Source organism: Mustelus asterias, chromosome 30 (assembly GCF_964213995.1).
Source record: "Mustelus asterias chromosome 30, sMusAst1.hap1.1, whole genome shotgun sequence".
NCBI lineage: Eukaryota > Metazoa > Chordata > Chondrichthyes > Carcharhiniformes > Triakidae > Mustelus > Mustelus asterias.
In genome coordinates this window covers 19,359,962-19,382,526 of record NC_135830.1, presented here as the reverse complement: position 1 = coordinate 19,382,526, position 22,565 = coordinate 19,359,962, and the positions used below count along the sequence as shown (strand labels likewise).

The 22,565-nt window shown below is 44.8% G+C and overlaps 5 gene segments (V, D, J or C); all 5 read left to right on the top strand.

Moving 5' to 3' along the window:
- Positions 1–1,151: 1,151 nt before the first annotated feature.
- Positions 1,152–1,574, top strand: LOC144480941 (T cell receptor alpha variable 35-like). The segment is given in 1 exon segment: positions 1,152–1,574. A coding segment is annotated over 1 exon segment (423 nt).
- A 2,038-nt stretch (positions 1,575–3,612) lies between these two features.
- LOC144480940 (T cell receptor alpha variable 22-like) lies at positions 3,613–4,035 on the top strand. The segment is given in 1 exon segment: positions 3,613–4,035. A coding segment is annotated over 1 exon segment (423 nt).
- A 4,540-nt stretch (positions 4,036–8,575) lies between these two features.
- Positions 8,576–8,998, top strand: LOC144480939 (T cell receptor alpha variable 35-like). The segment is given in 1 exon segment: positions 8,576–8,998. A coding segment is annotated over 1 exon segment (423 nt).
- A 2,027-nt stretch (positions 8,999–11,025) lies between these two features.
- Positions 11,026–11,448, top strand: LOC144480938 (T cell receptor alpha variable 36/delta variable 7-like). The segment is given in 1 exon segment: positions 11,026–11,448. A coding segment is annotated over 1 exon segment (423 nt).
- Positions 11,449–15,944: 4,496 nt separating this feature from the next.
- On the top strand, positions 15,945–16,367 carry LOC144480937 (T cell receptor alpha variable 12-3-like). The segment is given in 1 exon segment: positions 15,945–16,367. A coding segment is annotated over 1 exon segment (423 nt).
- The last annotated feature ends 6,198 nt before the right edge of the window (positions 16,368–22,565 follow it).

The window sequence follows — 22,565 nt, the reverse complement described above, 5'->3', positions numbered from 1 at the left end:
AGATCCCTGAAAGTTGGGAATCAAGTAGATAAGGTTGTTAAGAAGGCATATGGTGTCTTGGCGTTTATTGGTAGGGGGGTTGAATTTAGGAGTCGTAGCGTTATGTTGCAACTGTACACAACTCTGGTGCGGCCGCACTTGGAGTACTGTGTGCAGTTCTGGTCCCCACATTACAGGAAGGATGTGGAGGCTTTGGAGAGGGTGCAGAGGAGGTTTACCAGGATGTTGCCTGGTATGGAGGGGAGATCCTATGAGGAGAGGCTGAGGGATTTGGGATTGTTTTCGCTGGAAAGGCGGCGGCTAAGAGGGGATCTTATTGAAATATATAAGATGATTAGAGGTTTAGATAGGGTGGATAGTGATAGCCTTTTTCCTCTGATGGAGAAATCCAGCACGAGGGGGCATGGCTTTAAATTGAGGGGGGGTAGTTATAGAACCGATGTCAGGGGTAGGTTCTTTACCCAGAGGGTGGTGAGGGATTGGAATGCCCTGCCAACATCAGTCGTAAATGCGCCTAGTTTGGGGGCGTTTAAGAGATCCGTAGATAGGTTCATGGACGAAAAGAAATTGGTTTAGGTTGGAGGGTCACAGTTTTTTTTTTTAACTGGTCGGTGCAACATCGTGGGCCGAAGGGCCTGTTCTGCGCTGTAATGTTCTATGTTCTATGTTCTATGTTCTTGTCACACCAGGACTGGTCACAGTGTGGAATAAAACTTCAGCAAGAATGAGAGGGGAAAATACATTGCAATCGTTGGATAGTAGAATAAACGAGAGCTGTAAGCTCTCCCGCAATAAAAGGTCTATAACAGGAAAGAGTAAACAACTGTTCTCATTTGCAACTATCTTGTGAATTGCAACTTGTCGACAGTCCAAGTGAAGAATTGCCCCCTGCAATTACCAGTGTGCACCGGCAGAGAGCAGTGTGAGGCATGAGAAATATTTACTCTGGGCGGGTCAGGTGAGTGCTCAAAGGCGATGTGAGCTGGTATCAGTGTTAAGCGCTCAATGTGGATGGTTAAAGGAGAACGCGCCTACTGTTGTTAGTTCAACAGAAACACGGCCCTAAACTTGACACGAAGAAAGCATTTGGCTCCCCGTTAACTTTCATCTCCTGGTTCGAAGCTGATCTCGGTGTTGCGTGTTAACTGAGAATGCTCAAGATTTGCATCGACTTTTTGTTGTTTTTCACTCTGATCTGTACGGGGGTGACCGGAGAAGCTGAGTTGCTGCAGCTCCCTCCACGGATGGTTGTCAGTGAAGCGGGAAATGTATCCATGAACTGTACCAGCTCCATTACGTTTAACACCCTGCGTTGGTACAAACAGCTCCCGAATCAGTCACCCCAGCATCTGGTGATGGCCACAAGAGGAACCGATCAACACGGGAGGATCACTGCTTCGATCGCTGAAAGCAACAAACTCAGCATCCTGACTGTGAGAGGCGTACAGGTTTCAGACGCTGCCACCTATCTTTGCGCCGAGAGGCACACTGTTGCAAACACAGGGAGATCTCGTACAAAAACCTGCACCGTTTTCAAAACACGCTCCGCCATGCCTGAAATATCAGCATTTTAAGAAGCGCGGTATTAAATCCCCAGGGTAAGGGGAAAGAGAGCAAAACATATTTTGAATCAGAAAATTTGAGAAAGGTTAAAACGCAGAGAGCTGGAACTGCATTTGAAGAAAATGGAAGCGGTGACATGTAAGTCAGAATGAGTGGGCGGCACGGTAGCACAGCAGTTACTACTGCTGCCTCACAGCAATATCTCCCACTTTCTATGCCTTTTAGCTTTGGCAAAGGGTCATCTGGACTCGAAACGTCAGCTCTTTTCTCTCCTCACAGATGCTTCCAGACCTGTTGCGATTTTCCAGCATTTTCTCTTTCGGCTTCAGATTCCAGCATCCGCAGTGATTTGCTTTTATTTTGAAATCAGGCAATGTTGTTCCTGGATCATAACCGGAACCCAAATTAAAAGAGCTGCTCTCTGACTGTGAAAGCTCCCCGTAGCTGATGCAAGAGGCCACTGAGTCCTGAGGGAATTGACTATAACAATGCGGTAAATAGCCAAGCTTCATCCTTTAAATCGGATAAATGGATGGATGGAACTGGCTGTTTAATAGATTTACGCAGAATGAGAGTGGGTGGCCTCCGCATGTAGTCCCTGACTTTTGAATCTTGGTCACTTGCAATTTTAACAGCATTCTTATTCAACACATCGTGTTCGCGGTAACGGATTGGTTAGCCCAGATAGCCTTCACATCTGCTCGCCCTTATAATTGGCTGCAGTAGGCTGGGGATTTGATCTACAAAGCTGGGGAAGTACCTGTACCAGGGTTCAACTGGTATCCAACGCTGTGAGAGTTTGGACGCCGGATTCAACGGCATCTTTTCTCAGCTGCAGCCCAGAGTTGGCTAACATAATGGTGTTTTTTCAAAATGTCGGGTTGCGAAGAAGTCGGTTTTGGCAAACTGCTTGATCATCACAATCAATCGTGTATTTTGTCAGAATTAACACTGCTGTATTTCCAGCTGTTAGACCCAGTTACCAATATCCCCCCCAACTCGCATCTTGTATTACAAGGAGATTTTAAAGTCATCGATTTTCCATTTACCTGAACTCCTGAGGAAAGGGGCAGAGTGACACAATATCGATGACTCCGCTCTGAAGAAAATGTTGGAACACCGGATGATCAATGAGTTGCAATGATGAAAGTCAGGTTCGATACCACCAGGCGCATTCCAAAAGAAGAAAAATGAAAAATATACTTCATACTAGGGAAAGTGTATGATCGGCAATTGTTGGAAACAATCTTGGTTCCAAAAGTGCAGCAGGTTGTTTTAAAGTTGTATATTGTAGTGCTTTTTGCCCCCAATAGAGGGGAGAAGGACACTGTATTAAGTTCAATATCGGAGCGAGTGTCTTTATTGAAGAAAAGTTGTTTGGAGGAACAAATGAGGAAACGGAAACATAATTCAACACTGATATCAAACTTAGTATTTAAAAAAAATATTCTTATGAGTTTTCAATGTTGCTATTCCGGTGGTTATGCAACAAATATTCGATAGACAGACAAGTTCCCGTTACACAAGTTCCGAAATTATCGAACGATATTTTAGGACTAACATCTGGGCCTTCTTCTTGTCACACCAGGAATGGTCACAGTGTGGAATAAAATTTCAGCAAGAATGAGAGGGGAAAATACATTGCAATCGTTGGATAGTAGAATAAACGAGAGTTTAAGCTCTCCCGCAATAAAAGGTCTATAACAGGAAAGAGTAAACAACTGTTCTCATTTGCAACTATCTTGTGAATTGCAACTTGTCGACAGTCCAAGTGAAGAATTGCACCCTGCAATTACCAGTATGCACCGGCAGAGAGCAGTGTGAGGCATGAGAAATCTTTAATCTGGGCGGGTCAGGTGAGTGCTTAAAGGCCATGTGAGCTGGTATCAGTGTTCAGCGCTCAGTGTGGATGGTTAAAGGAGAACCCGCCTACTGTTGTTAGTTCAACAGAAACACGGCACTAAACTGGACACGAAGAAAACATTTGCCTCCCGGTGAACTTTCATCTCCTGATTCTAAGCTGATCTCGGTGTTGCGTGTTAACTGAGAATGCTCAAGATTTGCATCGACTTTTTGTTGTTTTTCACTCTGATCTGTACGGGGGTGACCGGAGGAGCTGAGTTGCTGCAGCTCCCTCCACGGATGGTTGTCAGTGAAGCGGGAAATGTATCCATGAACTGTACCATCTCCAGTACGTTACAGACCCTGCGTTGGTACAAACAGCTCCCGAATCAGTCACCCCAGCATCTGGTGATGGCCACAAGAGGAACCGATCAACATGGGAGGATCACTGCTTCGATCGTTGAAAGCAACAAACTCAGCATCCTGACCGTGAGAGACGTACAGGTTTCAGACGCTGCCACCTATCTTTGCGCCGTGAGGCACACTGTTGCAAACACAGGGAGATCTCGTACAAAAACCTGCACCGTTTTCAAAACACGCTCCGCCATGCCTGAAACACCAACAATTTAAGAAGCGCGGTATTAAATCCCCAGGGTAAGGGGAAAGAGCAAAACATATCTTGAATCAGAAAATTTTTAAAAGGTTAAAACGAAGAGAGCTGGAACTGCTTTTGAAGAAAATGGAAGCGGTTACATGTAAGTCAGAATGAGTGGGCGGCACGGTAGCACAGCAGTTACTACTGCTGCCTCACAGCAATATCTCCCACTTTCTATGCCTTTTAGCTTTGGCAAAGGGGCATCTGGACTCGAAACGTCAGCTCTTTTCTCTCCTCACAGATGCTTCCAGACCTGTTGAGATTTTCCGGCATTTTCTCTTTCTGCTTCAGATTCCAGCATCCGCAGTGATTTGCTTTTATTTTTAAATCAGGCAATGTTGTTCCTGGATCATAACCGGAACCCAAATTAAAAGAGCTGCTCTCTGACTGTGAAAGCTCCCCGTAGCTGATGCAAGAGGTCACAGAGTCCTGAGGGAATTGACTATAACAATGCGGTAAATAGCCAAGCATCATCCTTTAAATCGGATAAATGGAGGGATGGAACTGGCTGTTTCATAGATTTACGGAGAATGAGAGTGGGTGGACTCCGCATGTAGTCCCTGATTTTAGGATCTTGATCACTTGCAATTTTCGCAGCATTCTTATTCAAAACATCGTGTTCACAGTAACGGATTGGTTAGCCCAGACAACCTTCACATCTGCTCGCCCTTATAATTGACCGCAGTAGGCTGGGGATTTGATCTACAAAGCTGGGGAAGTACCTGTACCAGGGTTCAACTGGTTTCCAACGCTGTGAGAGTTTGGACGCAGGTTTAAGCGGCAGCTTTGCTCAGCTGCAGCCCAGAGTTGGCTAACATAATGGTGTTTTTTCAAAATGTCGGGTTGCGAAGAAGTCGGTTTTGGCAAACTGCTTGATCATCACAATCAATCGTGTATTTCGTCAGAATTAACACTGCTGTATTTCAAGCTGTTAGACCCAATTACCAATATCCCCCCCAACTCGCATCTTGTATTAGAAGGAAATTTTAAAGTCATCTATTTTCCATTTATCTGAAGTCCTGAGGAAAGGGGCGGAGTGACACAATTTCCATGACTCCGCTCTGAAGAAAATGTTGCAGCACCGGATGATCAATGAGTTGCAATAATGAAAGTCAGGAATTGGTGGATGTTGATTGGGAGAGGATGTTCGTGGGTAAGTCCGCGTCTGGCCTGTGGGAGTCTTTTAAGGAACTATTGATAAGGCTGCAGGATAGGCATGTGCCTGTAAAAAGGAAAGATAGGAACGGTAGATTTCGAGCGCCGTGGATAACCAGGGAAATTGAGGATCTGATTAAATTGAAAAGGGAGGCGTACGTGAAGTCCAGGCAACTGAAAACAGATGGAGCTCTGGAGGAATACAGAGAGAGTAGGAAAGATCTCAAACGGGGAGTTCGAAGGGCAAAAAGAGGTCACGAGATGTTCTTGGCAGGCAGGATTAAGGAGAATCCTAAGGCATTCTTTTCATACGTTCGGAACAAACGAGTTGTCAGGGAGAAAATCGGACCTCTCAGGGACAAAGGAGGGGAATTATGCTTAGAACCCAAGGGAATAGGGGAGATCCTAAATGAATACTTTGCATCGGTATTCACGAAGGAGAGGGGCGTGTTAACCGGGAGTGTCTCGGAGGGAGGTGTTGACCCGTTAGAGAAAATCTCCATTACAAGAGAGGAAGTGTTAGGTTTTTTAGGGAACATTAAAACTGACAAAGCCCCAGGGCCTGATGGCATCTATCCTCGACTGCTCAGGGAGACGAGAGGTGAAATTGCTGGGCCTCTGACGGAAATCTTTGTCGCTTCTTTGGACATGGGTGAGGTCGCTGAGGATTGGAGGATAGCGAATGTGGTCCCGTTGTTTAAGAAGGGTAGCAGGGATAACCCAGGAAATTATAGGCCGGTGAGCTTGACGTCCGTGGTAGGGAAGTTGTTGGAGAGGATTCTTAGAGACAGGATGTATGTGCATTTAGAACGGAACAATCTCATTAGTGACAGACAGCATGGTTTTGTAAGAGGGAGGTGGTGCCTTACAAATTTGGTGGAGTTTTTTGAGGAAGTAACAAAAACGGTTGATGAAGGAAGGGCCGTGGATGTCGTCTATATGGATTTCAGTAAGGCATTTGACAAAGTCCCACATGGCAGGTTGGTTAAGAAGGTTAAGGCTCATGGGATACAAGGAGAAGTGGCTAGATGGGTGGAGAACTGGCTTGGCCATAGGAGACAGAGGGTAGTGGTCGAAGGGTCTTTTTCCGGCTGGAGGTCTGTGACCAGTGGTGTTCCGCAGGGCTCTGTACTGGGACCTCTGCTATTTGTGATATATATAAATGATTTGGAAGAAGGTGTAACTGGTGTAATCAGCAAGTTTGCGGATGACACGAAGATGGCTGGAATTGCGGATAGCGACGAGCATTGTCGGGCAATACTGCAGGATATAGATAGGCTGGAAAATTGGGCGGAGAGGTGGCAGATGGAGTTTAATCCGGATAAATGCGAAGTGATGCATTTTGGAAGAAATAATGTAGGGAGGAGTTATACAATAAATGGCAGAGTCATCAGGAGTATAGAAACACAGAGGGACCTCGGTGTGCAAGTCCACAAATCCTTGAAGGTGGCAACACAGGTGGAGAAGGTGGTGAAGAAGGCATATGGTATGCTTGCCTTTATAGGACGGGGTATAGAGTATAAAAGCTGGAGTCTGATGATGCAGCTGTATAGAACGCTGGTTAGGCAACATTTGGAGTACTACGTCCAGTTCTGGTCGCCGCACTACCAGAAGGACGTGGAGGCATTGGAGAGAGTGCAGAGAAGGTTTACCAGGATGTTGCCTGGTATGGAGGGTCTTAGCTATGAGGAGAGATTGGGTAGACTGGGGTTGTTCTCCTTGGAAAGACGGAGAATGAGGGGAGATCTAATAGAGGTGTACAAGATTATGAAGGGTATAGATAGGGTGAACAGTGGGAAGCTTTTTCCCAGGTCGGAGGTGACGATCACGAGGGGTCACGGGCTCAAGCTGAGAGGGGCGAAGTATAACTCAGACATCAGAGGGACGTTTTTTACACAGAGGGTGGTGGGGGCCTGGAATGCGCTGCCAAGTAGGGTGGTGGAGGCAGGCACGCTGACATCGTTTAAGACTTACCTGGATAGTCACATGAGCAGCCTGGGAATGGAGGGATACAAACGATTGGTCTAGTTGGACCAAGGGGCGGCACAGGCTTGGAGGGCCGAAGGGCCTGTTTCCTGTGCTGTACTGTTCTTTGTTCTTTGTTCTTTGTTCAGGTTCGATACTACCAGGCGCATTCCAAAAGAAGATAAATGAAAAATATACTTCATACTGGGGAAAGTGTATGTTCGGCAATTGTTGGAATCAATCTTGGTTCCAAAAGTGCAGCAGGTTGTTTTAAAGTTGTATATTGTAGTGCCTTTTGACCCCAGGAGAGGGCAGAAGGACACTGAATTAAGTTCAATATCGGAGCCACTGTCTTTATTGAAGAAAATTTGTTTGGTGCAACAAATGAGGAAACGGAAACATAGTTATAACACTGATATCAAACTTGTTATTTTAAAAAATATTCTTGTGAATTTTCAATGTTGCCATTCCTGTTGTTATGTGACTAATTTTTTAAAATACTTTTCCAATTCAATCAAATCAAATCCAATTCAGAGTCTCAACAAGTTGAGACATTTCAGATCCAGGCTGACAAGACAGGGCGAGCGACCAAACCACCCTGTCCTGGGCCTGATCTACATGAGCCAAGCTGATTGGAGAAGGGGGAGGTTCCTCCTCCAAGACTTGAGCTCATTTGCATCTTAGCCAAAAGGCCGAGATGCCGCTTTTAAAAATTGCTTCATATGAAACATATGAAGCCTCAGCGTAATCTAATGACCTCGACCAAGTGCGGCCGACCATGGGCTGCCGTCCATACACTTGATCTTAGCCAAAAGGCCGAGAGTTGTTATGTGACTAATATTCGATAGATAGACCAGTTCCCATGACACAAGTTCCTAAATTATCGAACGCTATTTTAGGACTAACATCTGGGCCTTCTTCTTGTCACACTGGGACTGGTCACAGTGTGGAATAAAACTTCCGCAAGAATGAGAGGGGAAAATACATTGCAATCGTTGGATAGTAGAATAAACGAGAGGTATAAGCTGGCCCGCAATAAAAGTTCCATAACAGGAAAGAGTAAACAATTGTTCTCATTTGCAACCATCTTGTGAACTGCAACTTGTCGACAGCCCAAGTAAAGAATTGCACCCTGCAACTACCAGCGTGCACCAGCAGAGAGCAGTGTGAGGCATGAGAAATCTTTAATCTGGGCGGGTCAGGTGAGTCTTCAAAGGCTTTGTGAGCTGGTATCAGTGTTAAGCGCTCAGTGTGGATGGTTAAAGGAGAACCTGCCTACTGTTGCTAGTTCAACAGAAACACGGCACTAAACTGGACACGAAGAAAGCATTTGCCTCCCGGTTAACTTTCATCTCCTGGTTCTAAGCTGATCTCGGTGTTGCGTGTTAACTGAGAATGCTCAAGGTTTGCATCGACTTTTTGTTGTTTTTCACTCTGATCTGTACGGGGGTGACCGGAGAAGCTGAGTTGCTGCAGCTCCCTCCACGGATGGTTGTCAGTGAAGCGGGAAATGTATCCATGAACTGCACCGGCTCCATTACGTTTAACACCCTGCGTTGGTACAAACAGCTCCCGAATCAGTCACCCCAGCATCTGGTGATGGCCACAAGAGGAACCGATCAACACGGGAGGATCACTGCTTCGATCGTTGAAAGCAACAAACTCAGCATCCTGACCGTGAGAGACGTACAGGTTTCAGACGCTGCCACCTATCTTTGCGCCGAGAGGCACACTGTTGCAAACACAGGGAGATCTCGTACAAAAACCTGCACCGTTTTCAAAACACGCTCCGCCATGCCTGAAATATCAGCAGTTTAAGAAGCGGGGTATTAAATCCCCAGGGTAAGGGGAAAGAGCAAAACATATCTTGAATCAGAAAATTTTAGAAAGGTTAAAACGCAGAGAGCTGGAACTGCATTTGAAGAAAATGGAAGCGGTTACATGTAAGTCAGAATGAGTAGGCGGCACGGTAGCACAGCAGTTACTACTGCTGCCTCACAGCAATATCTCCCACTTTCTATGCCTTTTAGCTTTGGCAAAGGGGCATCTGGACTCGAAACGTCAGCTCTTTTCTCTGCTCACAGATGCTTCCAGACCTGTTGAGATTTTCCAGCATTTTCTCTTTCGGCTTCAGATTCCAGCATCAGCAGTGATTTGCTTTTATTTTTAAATCAGGCAATGTTGTTCCTGGATCATAACCGGAACCCAAATTAAAAGAGCTGCTCTCTGACTGTGAAAGCTCCCCGTAGCTGATGCAAGAGGTCACTGAGTCCTGAGGGAATTGACTATAACAATGCGGTAAATAGCCAAGCATCATCCTTTAAATCGGATAAATGGAGGGATGGAACTGGCTGTTTAATAGATTGACGCAGAATGAGAGTGGGTGGACTCCGCATGTCGTCCCTGATTTTAGAATCTTGATCACTTGCAATTTTCGCAGCATTCTTATTCAAAACATCATGTTCACGGTAACGGATTGGTTAGTCCAGATAGCCTTCACATCTGCTCGCCCTTATAATTGGCCGCAGTAGGCTGGGGATTTGATCTACAAAGCTGGGGAAGTACCTGTACCAGGGTTCAACTGGTTTCCAACGCTGTGAGAGTTTGGACGCAGGATGAAGCGGCAGCTTTGCTCAGCTGCAGCCCAGAGTTGGATCACATGATGGTGCTTTTTCAAAACGTAGGGTTGCGAAGAAGTCGGTTTTGGTAAAACTGCTTGATCATCACAATCAATCGTGTATTTTGTCAGAATTAACACTGCTGTATTTCAAGCTGTTAGACCCAGTTCCCAATATCCCCCCTCAACTCGCATCTTGTAATAGAAGGAGATTTTAAAGTCATCTATTTTCCATTTATCTGAACTCCTGAGGAAAGGGGCGGAGTGACACAATATCCACGACTCCGCACTGAGGAAAATGTTGGAACACCGGATGATCAATGAGTTGCAATAATGAAAGTCAGGTTCCATACCACCAGGCGCAATCCAAAAGAAGAAAAATGAAAAATATACTTCATACTGGGGAACGTGTATGATCGGCAATTGTTGGAATCAATCTTGGTTCCAGAAGTGGAGCAGGTTGTTTTATAGTTGTATGTCGTACTGCTTTTTGCCCCCAGAAGAGGGCAGAATGACACTGAATTAAGTTCAATGTTGGACCGAGTGTCTTTATTGAAGAAAATTTGTTTGAAGGAACAAATGAGGAAACGGAAACATAATTATAACACTGATATCAAACTTGTTATTTTAAAAAATATTCAGTGTTGCCATTCCTGTGGTTATGTAACAAATATTCGATAGATGGACCAGTTCCCATTACACAAGTTCCCAAATTATCGATCGATATTTTAGGACTAACATCTGGGCCTTCTTCTTGTCACACCAGGACTAGTCACAGTGTGGAATAAAACTTCAGCAAGAATGAGAGGGGAAAATACATTGCAATCGTTGGATAGTCGAATAAACGAGAGTTGTAAGCTCTCCCGCAATAAAAGGTCTCTAACAGGAAAGAGTAAACAACTGTTCTCATTTGCAACTATCTTGTGAACTGCAACTTGTTGCCACTCCAAGTGAGGAATTGCACCCTGCAACTACCAGCGTGCACCAGCAGAGAGCAGTGTGAGGCATGAGAAATCTTTAATCTGGGCGGGTCAGGTGAGTCTTTAAAGGCTTTGTGAGCTGGTATCAGTGTTCAGCGCTCAGTGTGGATGGTTAAAGGAGAACCTGCCTACTGTTGTTAGTTCAACAGAAACACGGCACTAAACTGGACACGAAGAAAGCATTTGCCTCCCGGTTAACTTTCATCTCCTGGTTCTAAGCTGATCTCGGTGTTGCATATTAACTGAGAATGCTCAAGATTTGCATCGACGTTTTGTTGTTTTTCACTCTGATCTGTACGGGGGTGACCGGAGAAGCTGAGTTGCTGCAGCTCCCTCCACGGATGGTTGTCAGTGAAGCGGGAAATGTATCCATGAACTGTACCATCTCCATTACGTTTAACACCCTGCGTTGGTACAAACAGCTCCCGAATCAGTCACCCCAGCATCTGGTGATGGCCACAAGAGGAACCGATCAACATGGGAGGATCACTGCTTCGATCGTTGAAAGCAACAAACTCAGCATCCTGACCGTGAGAGACGTACAGGTTTCAGACGCTGCCACCTATCTTTGCGCCGTGAGGCACAGTGTTGCAAACACAGGGAGATCTCGTACAAAAACCTGCACCGTTTTCAAAACACGCTCCGTCATGCCTAAAATATCAGCATTTTAAGAAGCGTGGTATTAAATCCCCAGGGTAAGGGGAAAGAGCAAAACATATCTTGAATCATAAAAATTTAGAAAGATTAATACGAATAGGGCTGAAACTGCTTTTGAAGAAAATGGAAGCGGTTACATGTAAGTCAGAATGCGTGGGCGGCCCGGTAGCACAACAATTACTACTGCTGCCTCACAGCAATATCTCCCACTTTCTATGCCTTTTCGCTTTGGCAAAGGGTCATCTGGACTCGAAACGTCAGCTCTTTTCTCTCCTCACAGATGCTTCCAGACCTGTTGAGATTTTCCAGCATTTTCTCTTTCGGCTTCAGATTCCAGCATCCGCAGTGATTTGCTTTTATTTTTAAATCAGGCAATGTTGTTCCTGGATCATAACCGGAACCCAAATTAAAAGAGCTGCTCTCTGACTGTGAAAGCTCCCCGTAGCTGATGCAAGAGGTCACTGAGTCCTGAGGGAATTGACTATAACAATGCGGTAAATAGCCAAGCTTCATCCTTTATATCGGATAAATGGAGGGATGGAACTGGCTGTTTCATAGATTTACGCAGAATGAGAGTGTGTGGACTCCGCATGTAGTCCCTGATTTTAGGATCTTGATCACTTGCAATTTTCGCAGCATTCTTATTCAAAACATCGTGTTCACGGTAACGGATTGGTTAGTCCGGATAGCCTTCACATCTGCTCGCCCTTATAATTGACCGCAGTAGGCTGGGGATTTGATCTACAAAGCTGGGGAAGTACCTGTACCAGGGTTCAACTGGTTTCCAACGCTGTGAGAGTTTGGACGCAGGATTAAGCGGCAGCTTTGCTCAGCTGCAGCCCAGAGTTGGCTAACATAATGGTGTTTTTTCAAAATGTCGGATTGCGAAGAAGTCGGTTTTGGCAAACTGCTTGATCATCACAATCAATCGCGCATTTTGTCAGAATTAACACTGCTGTATTTCCAGCTGTTAGACCCAGTTACCAATATCCCCCCCAACTCGCATCTTGTATTACAAGGAGATTTTAAAGTCATCTATTTTCCATTTACCTGAACTCCTGAGGAAAGGGGCGGAGTGACACAATATCGATGACTCCGCTCTGAAGAAAATGTTGGAACACCGGATGATCAATGAGTTGCAATGATGAAAGTCAGGTTCGATACCACCAGGCGCATTCCAAAAGAAGAAAAATGAAAAATATACTTCATACTAGGGAAAGTGTATGATCGGCAATTGTTGGAAACAATCTTGGTTCCAAAAGTGCAGCAGGTTGTTTTAAAGTTGTATATTGTAGTGCTTTTTGCCCCCAGTAGAGAGGAGAAGGACACTGTATTAAGTTCAATATCGGAGCGAGTGTCTTTATTGAAGAAAATTTGTTTGGAGGAACAAATGAGGAAACGGAAACATAATTCAACACTGATATCAAACTTATTATTTAAAAAAAATATTCTTATGAGTTTTCAATGTTGCTATTCCGGTGGTTATGCAACAAATATTCGATAGACAGACAAGTTCCCGTTACACAAGTTCCGAAATTATCGAACGATATTTTAGGACTAACATCTGGGCCTTCTTCTTGTCACACCAGGAATGGTCACAGTGTGGAATAAAATTTCAGCAAGAATGAGAGGGGAAAATACATTGCAATCGTTGGATAGTAGAATAAACGAGAGTTGTAAGCTCTCCCGCAATAAAAGGTCTATAACAGGAAAGAGTAAACAACTGTTCTCATTTGCAACTATCTTGTGAATTGCAACTTGTCGACAGTCCAAGTGAAGAATTGCACCCTGCAATTACCAGTATGCACCGGCAGAGAGCAGTGTGAGGCATGAGAAATATTTAATCTGGGCGGGTCAGGTGCGTGCTTAAATGCTGTGTGAGCTGGTATCAGTGTTCAGCGCTCAGTGTGGATGGTTAAAGGAGAACCCGCCTACTGTTGTTAGTTCAACAGAAACACGGCACTAATCTGGACACGAAGAAAGCATTTGCCTCCAGGTGAACTTTCATCTCCTGCTTCTAAGCTGATCTCGGTGTTGCGTGTTAACTGAGAATGCTCAAGATTTGCATCGACTTTTTGTTGTTTTTCACTCTGATCTGTACGGGGGTGACCGGAGAAGCTGAGTTGCTGCAGCTCCCCCCACGGATGGTTGTCAGTGAAGCGGGAAATGTATCCATGAACTGTACCATCTCCAGTACGTTACAGACCCTGCGTTGGTACAAACAGCTCCCGAATCAGTCACCCCAGCATCTGGTGATGGCCACAAGAGGAACCGATCAACATGGGAGGATCACTGCTTCGATCGTTGAAAGCAACAAACTCAGCATCCTGACCGTGAGAGACGTACAGGTTTCAGACGCTGCCACCTATCTTTGCGCCATGAGGCACAGTGTTGCAAACACAGGGAGATCTCGTACAAAAACCTGCACCGTTTTCAAAACACGCTCCGCCATGCCTGAAACACCAACAATTTAAGAAGCGCGGTATTAAATCCCCAGGGTAAGGGGAAAGAGCAAAACATATCTTGAATCAGAAAATTTTTAAAAGGTTAAAACGAAGAGAGCTGGAACTGCTTTTGAAGAAAATGGAAGCGGTTACATGTAAGTCAGAATGAGTGGGCGGCACGGCAGCACAGCAGTTACTACTGCTGCCTCACAGCAATATCTCCCACTTTCTATGCCTTCTATCTTTGGCAAAGGGTCATCTGGACTCGAAACGTCAGCTCTTTTCTCTCCTCACAGATGCTTCCAGACCTGTTGGGATTTTCCAGCATTTTCTCTTTCGGCTTCAGATTCCAGCATCAACAGTGATTTGCTTTTATTTTTAAATCAGGCAATGTTGTTCCTGGATCATAACCGGAACCCAAATTAAAAGAGCTGCTCTCTGACTGTGAAAGCTCCCCGTAGCTGATGCAAGAGGTCACTGAGTCCTGAGGGAATTGACTATAACAATGCGGTAAATAGCCAAACATCATCCTTTAAATCGGATAAATGGAGGGATGGAACTGGCTGTTTAATAGATTTACGCAGAATGAGAGTGGGTGGATTCCGCATGTAGTCCCTGATTTTAGGGTCTTGATCACTTGCTATTTTCGCAGCATTCTTATTCAAAACATCGTGTTCACGGTAACGGATTGGTTAGCCCAGACAACCTTCACATCTGCTCGCCCTTATAATTGACGGCAGTCGGCTGGGGATTTGATCGACAAAGGTGGGGAAGTACCTGTACCAGGGTTCAACTGGTTTCCAACGCTGTGAGAGTTTGGACGCAGGATTCAACGGCATCTTTTCTCAGCTGCAGCCCAGAGTTGGCTAACATAATGGTGTTTTTTCAAAATGTCGGGTTGCGAAGAAGTCGGTTTTGGCAAACTGCTTGATCATCACAATCAATCGTGTATTTTGTCAGAATGAACACTGCTGTATTTCCAGCTGTTAGACCCAGTTACCAATATCCCCCCCAACTCGCATCTTGTATTACAAGGAGATTTTAAAGTCATCTATTTTCCATTTACCTGAACTCCTGAGGAAAGGGGCGGAGTGACACAATATCGATGACTCCGCTCTGAAGAAAATGTTGGAACACCGGATGATCAATGAGTTGCAATGATGCAAGTCGGGTTCGATACCACCAGGCGCATTCCAAAAGAAGAAAAATGAAAAATATACTTCATCCTAGGGAAAGTGTATGATCGGCAATTGTTGGAAACAATCTTGGTTCCAAAAGTGCAGCAGGTTGTTTTAAAGTTGTATATTGTAGTGCTTTTTGCCCCCAGTAGAGGGGAGAAGGACACTGTATTAAGTTCAATATCGGAGCGAGTGTCTTTATTGAAGAAAATTTGTTTGGAGGAACAAATGAGGAAACGGAAACATAATTCAACACTGATATCAAACTTAGTATTTAAAAAAAATATTCTTATGAGTTTTCAATGTTGCTATTCCGGTGGTTATGCAACAAATATTCGATAGACAGACAAGTTCCCGTTACACAAGTTCCGAAATTATCGAACGATATTTTAGGACTAACATCTGGGCCTTCTTCTTGTCACACCAGGAATGGTCACAGTGTGGAATAAAATTTCAGCAAGAATGAGAGGGGAAAATACATTGCAATCGTTGGATAGTAGAATAAACGAGAGTTTAAGCTCTCCCGCAATAAACGGTCTATAACAGGAAAGAGTAAACAACTGTTCTCATTTGCAACTATCTTGTGAATTGCAACTTGTCGACAGTCCAAGTGAAGAATTGCACCCTGCAATTACCAGTATGCACCGGCAGAGAGCAGTGTGAGGCATGAGAAATCTTTAATCTGGGCGGGTCAGGTGAGTGTTTAAAGGCCATGTGAGCTGGTATCAGTGTTCAGCGCTCAGTGTGGATGGTTAAAGGAGAACCCGCCTACTGTTGTTAGTTCAACAGAAACACGGCACTAAACTGGACACGAAGAAAACATTTGCCTCCCGGTGAACTTTCATCTCCTGATTCTAAGCTGATCTCGGTGTTGCGTGTTAACTGAGAATGCTCAAGATTTGCATCGACTTTTTGTTGTTTTTCACTCTGATCTGTACGGGGGTGACCGGAGAAGCTGAGTTGCTGCAGCTCCCTCGACGGATGGTTGTCAGTGAAGCGGGAAATGTATCCATGAACTGTACCATCTCCAGTACGTTACAGACCCTGCGTTGGTACAAACAGCTCCCGAATCAGTCACCCCAGCATCTGGTGATGGCCACAAGAGGAACCGATCAACATGGGAGGATCACTGCTTCGATCGTTGAAAGCAACAAACTCAGCATCCTGACCGTGAGAGACGTACAGGTTTCAGACGCTGCCACCTATCTTTGCGCCATGAGGCACAGTGTTGCAAACACAGGGAGATCTCGTACAAAAACCTGCACCGTTTTCAAAACACGCTCCGCCATGCCTGAAACACCAACAATTTAAGAAGCGCGGTATTAAACCCCCAGGGTAAGGGGAAAGAGCAAAACATATCTTGAATCAGAAAATTTTTAAAAGGTTAAAACGAAGAGAGCTGGAACTGCTTTTGAAGAAAATGGAAGCGGTTACATGTAAGTCAGAATGAGTGGGCGGCACGGTAGCACAGCAGTTACTACTGCTGCCTCACAGCAATATCTCCCACTTTCTATGCCTTTTAGCTTTGGCAAAGGGTCATCTGGACTCGAAACGTCCGCTCTTTTCTCTCCTCACAGATGCTTCCAGACCTGTTGAGATTTTCCAGCATTTTCTCTTTCGGCTTCAGATTCCAGCATCAGCAGTGATTTGCTTTTATTTTTAAATCAGGCAATGTTGTTCCTGGATCATGACCGGAACCCAAATTAAAAGAGCTGCTCTCTGACTGTGAAAGCTCCCCGTAGCTGATGCAAGAGGTCACTGAGTCCTGAGGGAATTGACTATAACAATGCGGTAAATAGCCAAACATCATCCTTAAAATCGGATAAATGGAGGGACGGAACTGACTGTTTAATAGATTTACGCAGAATGAGAGTGGGTGGACTCCGCATGTAGTCCCTGATTTTAGAATCTTGATCACTTGCAATTTTCGCAGCATTCTTATTCAAAACATCCTGTTCACGGTAACGGATTGGTTAGTCCAGATAGCCTTCACATCTTCTCGCCCTTATAATTGGCCGCAGGAGGCTGGGGATTTGATCTACAAAGCTGGGGAAGTACCTGTACCAGGGTTCAACTGGTTTCCAACGCTGTGAGAGTTTGGACGCAGGATTCAACGGCATCTTTGCTCAGCTGCAGCCCAGAGTTGGCTAACATAATGGTGTTTTTTCAAAATGTCGGGTTGCGAAGAAGTCGGTTTTGGCAAACTGCTAAATCATCACAATCAATCGTGTATTTTGTCAGAATGAACACTGCTGTATTTCAAGCAGTATCCCCCCAACTCGCATCTTGTATTAGAAGGAGATTTTAAAGTAATCTATTTTCTATTTATCTGAACTCCTGAGGAAAGGGGCGGAGTGACACAATTTCCATGACTCCGCTCTGAAGAAAATGTTGCAACACCGGATGATCAATGAGTTGCAATAATGAAGGTCAGGTTCGGTACCACCAGGCGCATTTAAAAAGAAGAAAAATGAAAAATATACTTCATACTGGGGAAAGTGTATCATCGGCAATTGCTGGAAACAATCTTGGTTCCAAAAGTGCTGCAGGTTGTTTTAAAGTTGTATATTGTAGTGCTTTTTGCCCCCAGGAGAGGGCAGGACACTGAATTAAGTTCAATATCGGAGCGAGTGTCTTTGTTGAAGAAAATCTGTTTGGAGGAACAAATGAGGAAACGGAAACATAATTATAACACTGATATCAAACTTGTTATTTAAAAAAATATTCTTATGAATTTTCAATGTTGCCATTCCTGTTGTTATGTAACAAATATTCGATAGATAGACCAGTTCCCATTACACAAGTTCCTAAATTATCGAACGATATTTTAGGACTAACATCTGGGCCTTCTTCTTGTCACACCAGGACTGGTCACAGTGTGGAATAAAACTTCAGCAAGAATGAGAGGGGAAAATACATTGCAATCGTTGGATAGTAGAATAAACGAGAGTTGTAAGCTCTCCCGCAATAAAAGGTCTATAACAGGAAAGAGTAAACAACTGTTCTCATTTGCAACTATCTTGTGAATTGCAACTTGTCGACAGTCCAAGTGAAGAAGTGCACCCTGCAACTACCAGCATGCACCAGCAGAGAGCAGTGTGAGGCATGAGAAATATTTAATCTGGGCGGGTCAGGTGAGTGCTTAAATGCTGTGTGAGCTGGTATCAGTGTTAAGCGCTCAGTGTAGATGGTTAAAGGAGAACCCGCCTACTGTTGTTAGTTCAACAGAAACACGGCACTAAACTGGACACGAAGAAAGCATTTACCTCCCAGTTAACTTTCATCTCCTGATTCTAAGCTGATCTCGGTGTTGCGTGTTAACGGAGAATGCTCAAGATTTGCATCGACGTTTTGTTGTTTTTCACTCTGATCTGTACGGGGGTGACCGGAGAAGCTGAGTTGCTGCAGCTCCCTCCACGGATGGTTGTCAGTGAAGCGAGAAATGTATCCATGAACTGCACCATCTCCATTACGTTTGAGATCCTGCGTTGGTACAAACAGCTCCCGAATCAGTCACCCCAGCATCTGGTGATGGCCACAAGAGGAACGGATCAACATGGGAGGATCACTGCTTCGATCGTTGAAAGCAACAAACTCAGCATCCTGACTGTGAGAGGCGTACAGGTTTCAGACGCTGCCACCTATCTTTGCGCCGTGAGGCACAGTGTTGCAAACACAGGGAGATCTCGTACAAAAACCTGCACCGTTTTCAAAACACGCTCCGCCATGCCTGAATTATCAGCAGTTTAAGAAGCGCGGTATTAAATCCCCAGGGTGAGGGGAAAGAGGAAAACATATCTTGCATCAGAAAATTTTAAAAAGATTAAAACGAAGAGAGCTGGAACTGCATTTGAAGAAATGGAAGTGATTACATGTAAGTCAGAATGAGTGGGCGGCACGTAGCACAGTAGTTACTACTGCTGCCTCACAAAACCAGGGACGCGGGTTTGATTCCCTGCTTGGGTCACTGAGTTTGCACGTTCTCCCCGTGTCTGCGTGGGATTTCTCCGGGTGCTCCGGTTTCCTTCCGCATTCTGAAAGACGTGCTGGTTAGGGTGCATTGACGCCCAACAGACGCCGGACTTTGGCGACTAGGGGAATTTCACAGTAACTTCATTGCACTGTTAATGTAGGCCTTACTTGTGACTAAGAAATTAACTTTAAGAAAGAGAAAGAGTGCAGTAAGAATACGTAAAGAGCACAGAAAATTCGGAAACAACGCAAAAAGAGGAAAAAGTCAAAAATAGCGAATGTGATGTGATGCATTTTGGCAGGAAGAAACACTTGTTAACTAAATGGAGAGGGATTGCAGAGGTCATAGATTCAGAGGGATCTGCGTGTCCTAGTGTGCGAATCATAAATGCTCTTATACAGGTTCAGCAAGTAATGAGAATATTGTCGTTCAGCTCACTTGGTGGATGTCTGGTTTTTGACGTTAAAGCGGCACTTACAGTACAGGTTCAATTCCTGTACCCGATGAGGACCTGCATGAAGTCGCCGTCATCTCAACCTTGACCCCTCTCCTGAGGTGCGGTGTGAGCCTCAGGTTAAATCGCATCCAGCCTCTGCGGCTGTGGTGACTTTACCTTTATTGTTTCTGTCTCACGGCGTGAGGGCGCCCTCTGCTGAGCACTAACTGGAACACATACTGTGGGATTTTTGTCTGGGACCAGCTATATCTGTGCCTAAGACACATAAATATACCGCCATCAGCGTGTTGCCGATCATTAGCTGGGATATCTCGGCAGTTTTATTTAATGTAGCTGAATAGCGGTCGCTGATGTCGGTGTGTCTGTACAGCTTCCCTCCCAGAATACGAAGCATGTAGTGTGGAGTCTGCCTGGGACTCTGATTGTACCAGCAGACATTAGGATTGGAATCGTTTGTCTTCAAGTTGCAGGTTATTGTGACATTACTTTCCCCTTCAGCTGTCGTGTCAGCAACTGGCTGCTCCACTGTATCTAGGTGACTTCATTATGACATGAAATAATGTTAAAAATGAAAACAATCAGTATCAGCCAAATATTTCAAAAACAAATTGTCATTAAAACGATCATTATCATTTGTCAGCAATAAAATCTGGCTTTACAGGAAAGGAAATACATAAACACATGGAAGATAGGAGCAAGAGTAGGCCGTTCGGCCCTTGGAACCTGCCCTGCTATTCACTGTGATCATGGCTGATCATACACTCAAGAACCTGATCCCGGTTCCCCCATATCCTTTGATCCCCTTCGCCCCAGGAGCTACTTACTGAGAAGTGAGATAAAGATGAGGTTCGGAGTGAGATAGTTCACCATGACCCTCCCTGAGTTTGTAACTCTGCAGTGAGAGACATCCTCTGTCAGAGACGGAAATGCAGATGCCCGTCCCACTGCACTGCTGATCCAACCAATGACAGGAGTGGAGTAGCGGCAGCAATCTGTCCAACCACACAATCGGTTCAGAGTGAGAGCAGCAAACGGAAGTTGTGGCCAGGAATACTGCAGAATCAATATTGAGTGCGGCGTGCAGTGACTCTCAGCTGCTCTCGGAACTGATGGAGCGGAAATAGCGCCGGTTGAATCTACAGAAGCCTCTAAACATCCTGCACCTGCTCGCTGTTCAGGTGTCTAACAATAAACAGGGCGGGAAGGACATGAAGCAACGACAATCATTGAAGCTCTGAGCGCCTAATGAGGCCAATCGGCCTTTCTATGCCTCCTTGGAGGAGTTCTCCAATTCATCTTTCAACATTTCATCATTCAGCATTTTCCACATAGGCAGGATTTGCTTTGCTGAAGATAGATACAATTTCCTTCTGAACGTTTCCGTTCAATATCCTGACATTATTTGAGGCAGTTTGTTTGCAGCTTTGAACAAAGTGCAGTGTAATAAATGAGTATGATCTCTCTCTGCCTTTCTTTCTCTTAAACTGGCATACATGGATCGTCGATGGTCCTGGCGGTTGAAAAAGTTTTGCGTGATCTATTGCATCAAACCTTTATAAATTGTTAGTGCTAAATTAACAGTTTTCATTCATTATTTGACAAAGGAAGAACAATATGTTTCATAAGACATTTGATCATTGAATGCCATCACCCCTAGGACTATTCCAGTGTACTTTTTCAAATATCTCGAAACAAATGTCTAACCAAATGACGATTCCGTGATCCCTAAACATTGATTTATCATAGAAACCCTACAGTACAGAACGAGGCCATTCGGCCCATCGAGTCTGCACCGACCACAATCCCACCCAGGCCCCACCCCCATATCCCCGCACATTTTACCCACTAATCCCTCTAACCTTTGCATCTCAGGACACTAAGGGGCAATTTTAGCATGGCCAATCAACCTAACCCGCACATCTTTGGACTGTGGGAGGAAACCGGAGCACCCGGAGGAAACCCACGCAGACACAAGGAGAATGTGCAAACTCCACACAGACAGTGACCCAAGCCGGGAATCGAACCCAGGTCCCTGGAGCTGTGAAGCAGCAGTGCTAACCACTGTGCTACCGTGCCGCCCACTGCTACCGTGCCGCCCACAAATTTATATACGTGTAACATTTCTTAGGCATCGCCTGAACATCAACGAACAAAGTAATTCAGTTTGACCAATTCCAATTTAAACTTCTCGAAAGAAGGTACTTGATATTCGTGCTTTGGTACGTAAATTAATAAACCTGAAATCCTCTCAGTGACACATTTGCTCCTTCTTTAGGGCCTGCTCCACAATTTTATGAGGTCATGGTTGATCCACCACATCAACCTTCTCGTACTACCTCCATATCCGCTTTTTCTCTGAATATCCACAAATATATCAACTGCTTGGAAGAAACTAAACGAATGAATAACTATCGCTCTCTGTGACACAGATAGAGCATTAAAACGATTGTTGGTCCTTTCACGCTGTTAATCTTTGAGATTTGACTCTGAGGCTACTATGTAATGTTGGGATAACAGCACCAGAGTCTCACATTGATAGAGCTGCTCCCAAACCATGACAATTGCTAAAACGATTTTACATCTAATTTAGCACCACGGAAAGTGATTATCCGGGTTAGTTGCTCTTTGTAATATTGTTTTGTTTGTATTAACAATTCACAATCCAGGTCACAGATCTGATTCTGTGGGAGGAGACAAGAGTGCCTTTGATGGTTTTCGTACGGACTGGCTGTGCCTTTGTAACAGTCTGGGGCTCAGCGCATACACGGCAGAGTCAGAGACACGGACCCTGGTGATATTTAAAGGAACTGATTTCTTGTCTTTGTCCAAATCAGCAGAAAAGCAGCCAGGAAAATTGCCAGGTCTTTCCCCCAATCCCGTGTTATATTTCTTCAGTAAATATCTCGGACTTTTCCCGGTATAGTAGATGTACCAGAAAAGAGTTAATACAGTGCTTTTTATTTGTGTAACTACAATTCAATATTCCGGTCTGTCCTTCCTGAACCTCAGGTTAATTCAGGTCGCTCCCGGGAAACTGAATCTTGGCAATTGGTTCCTGTAACAACATACAGAATGTGAG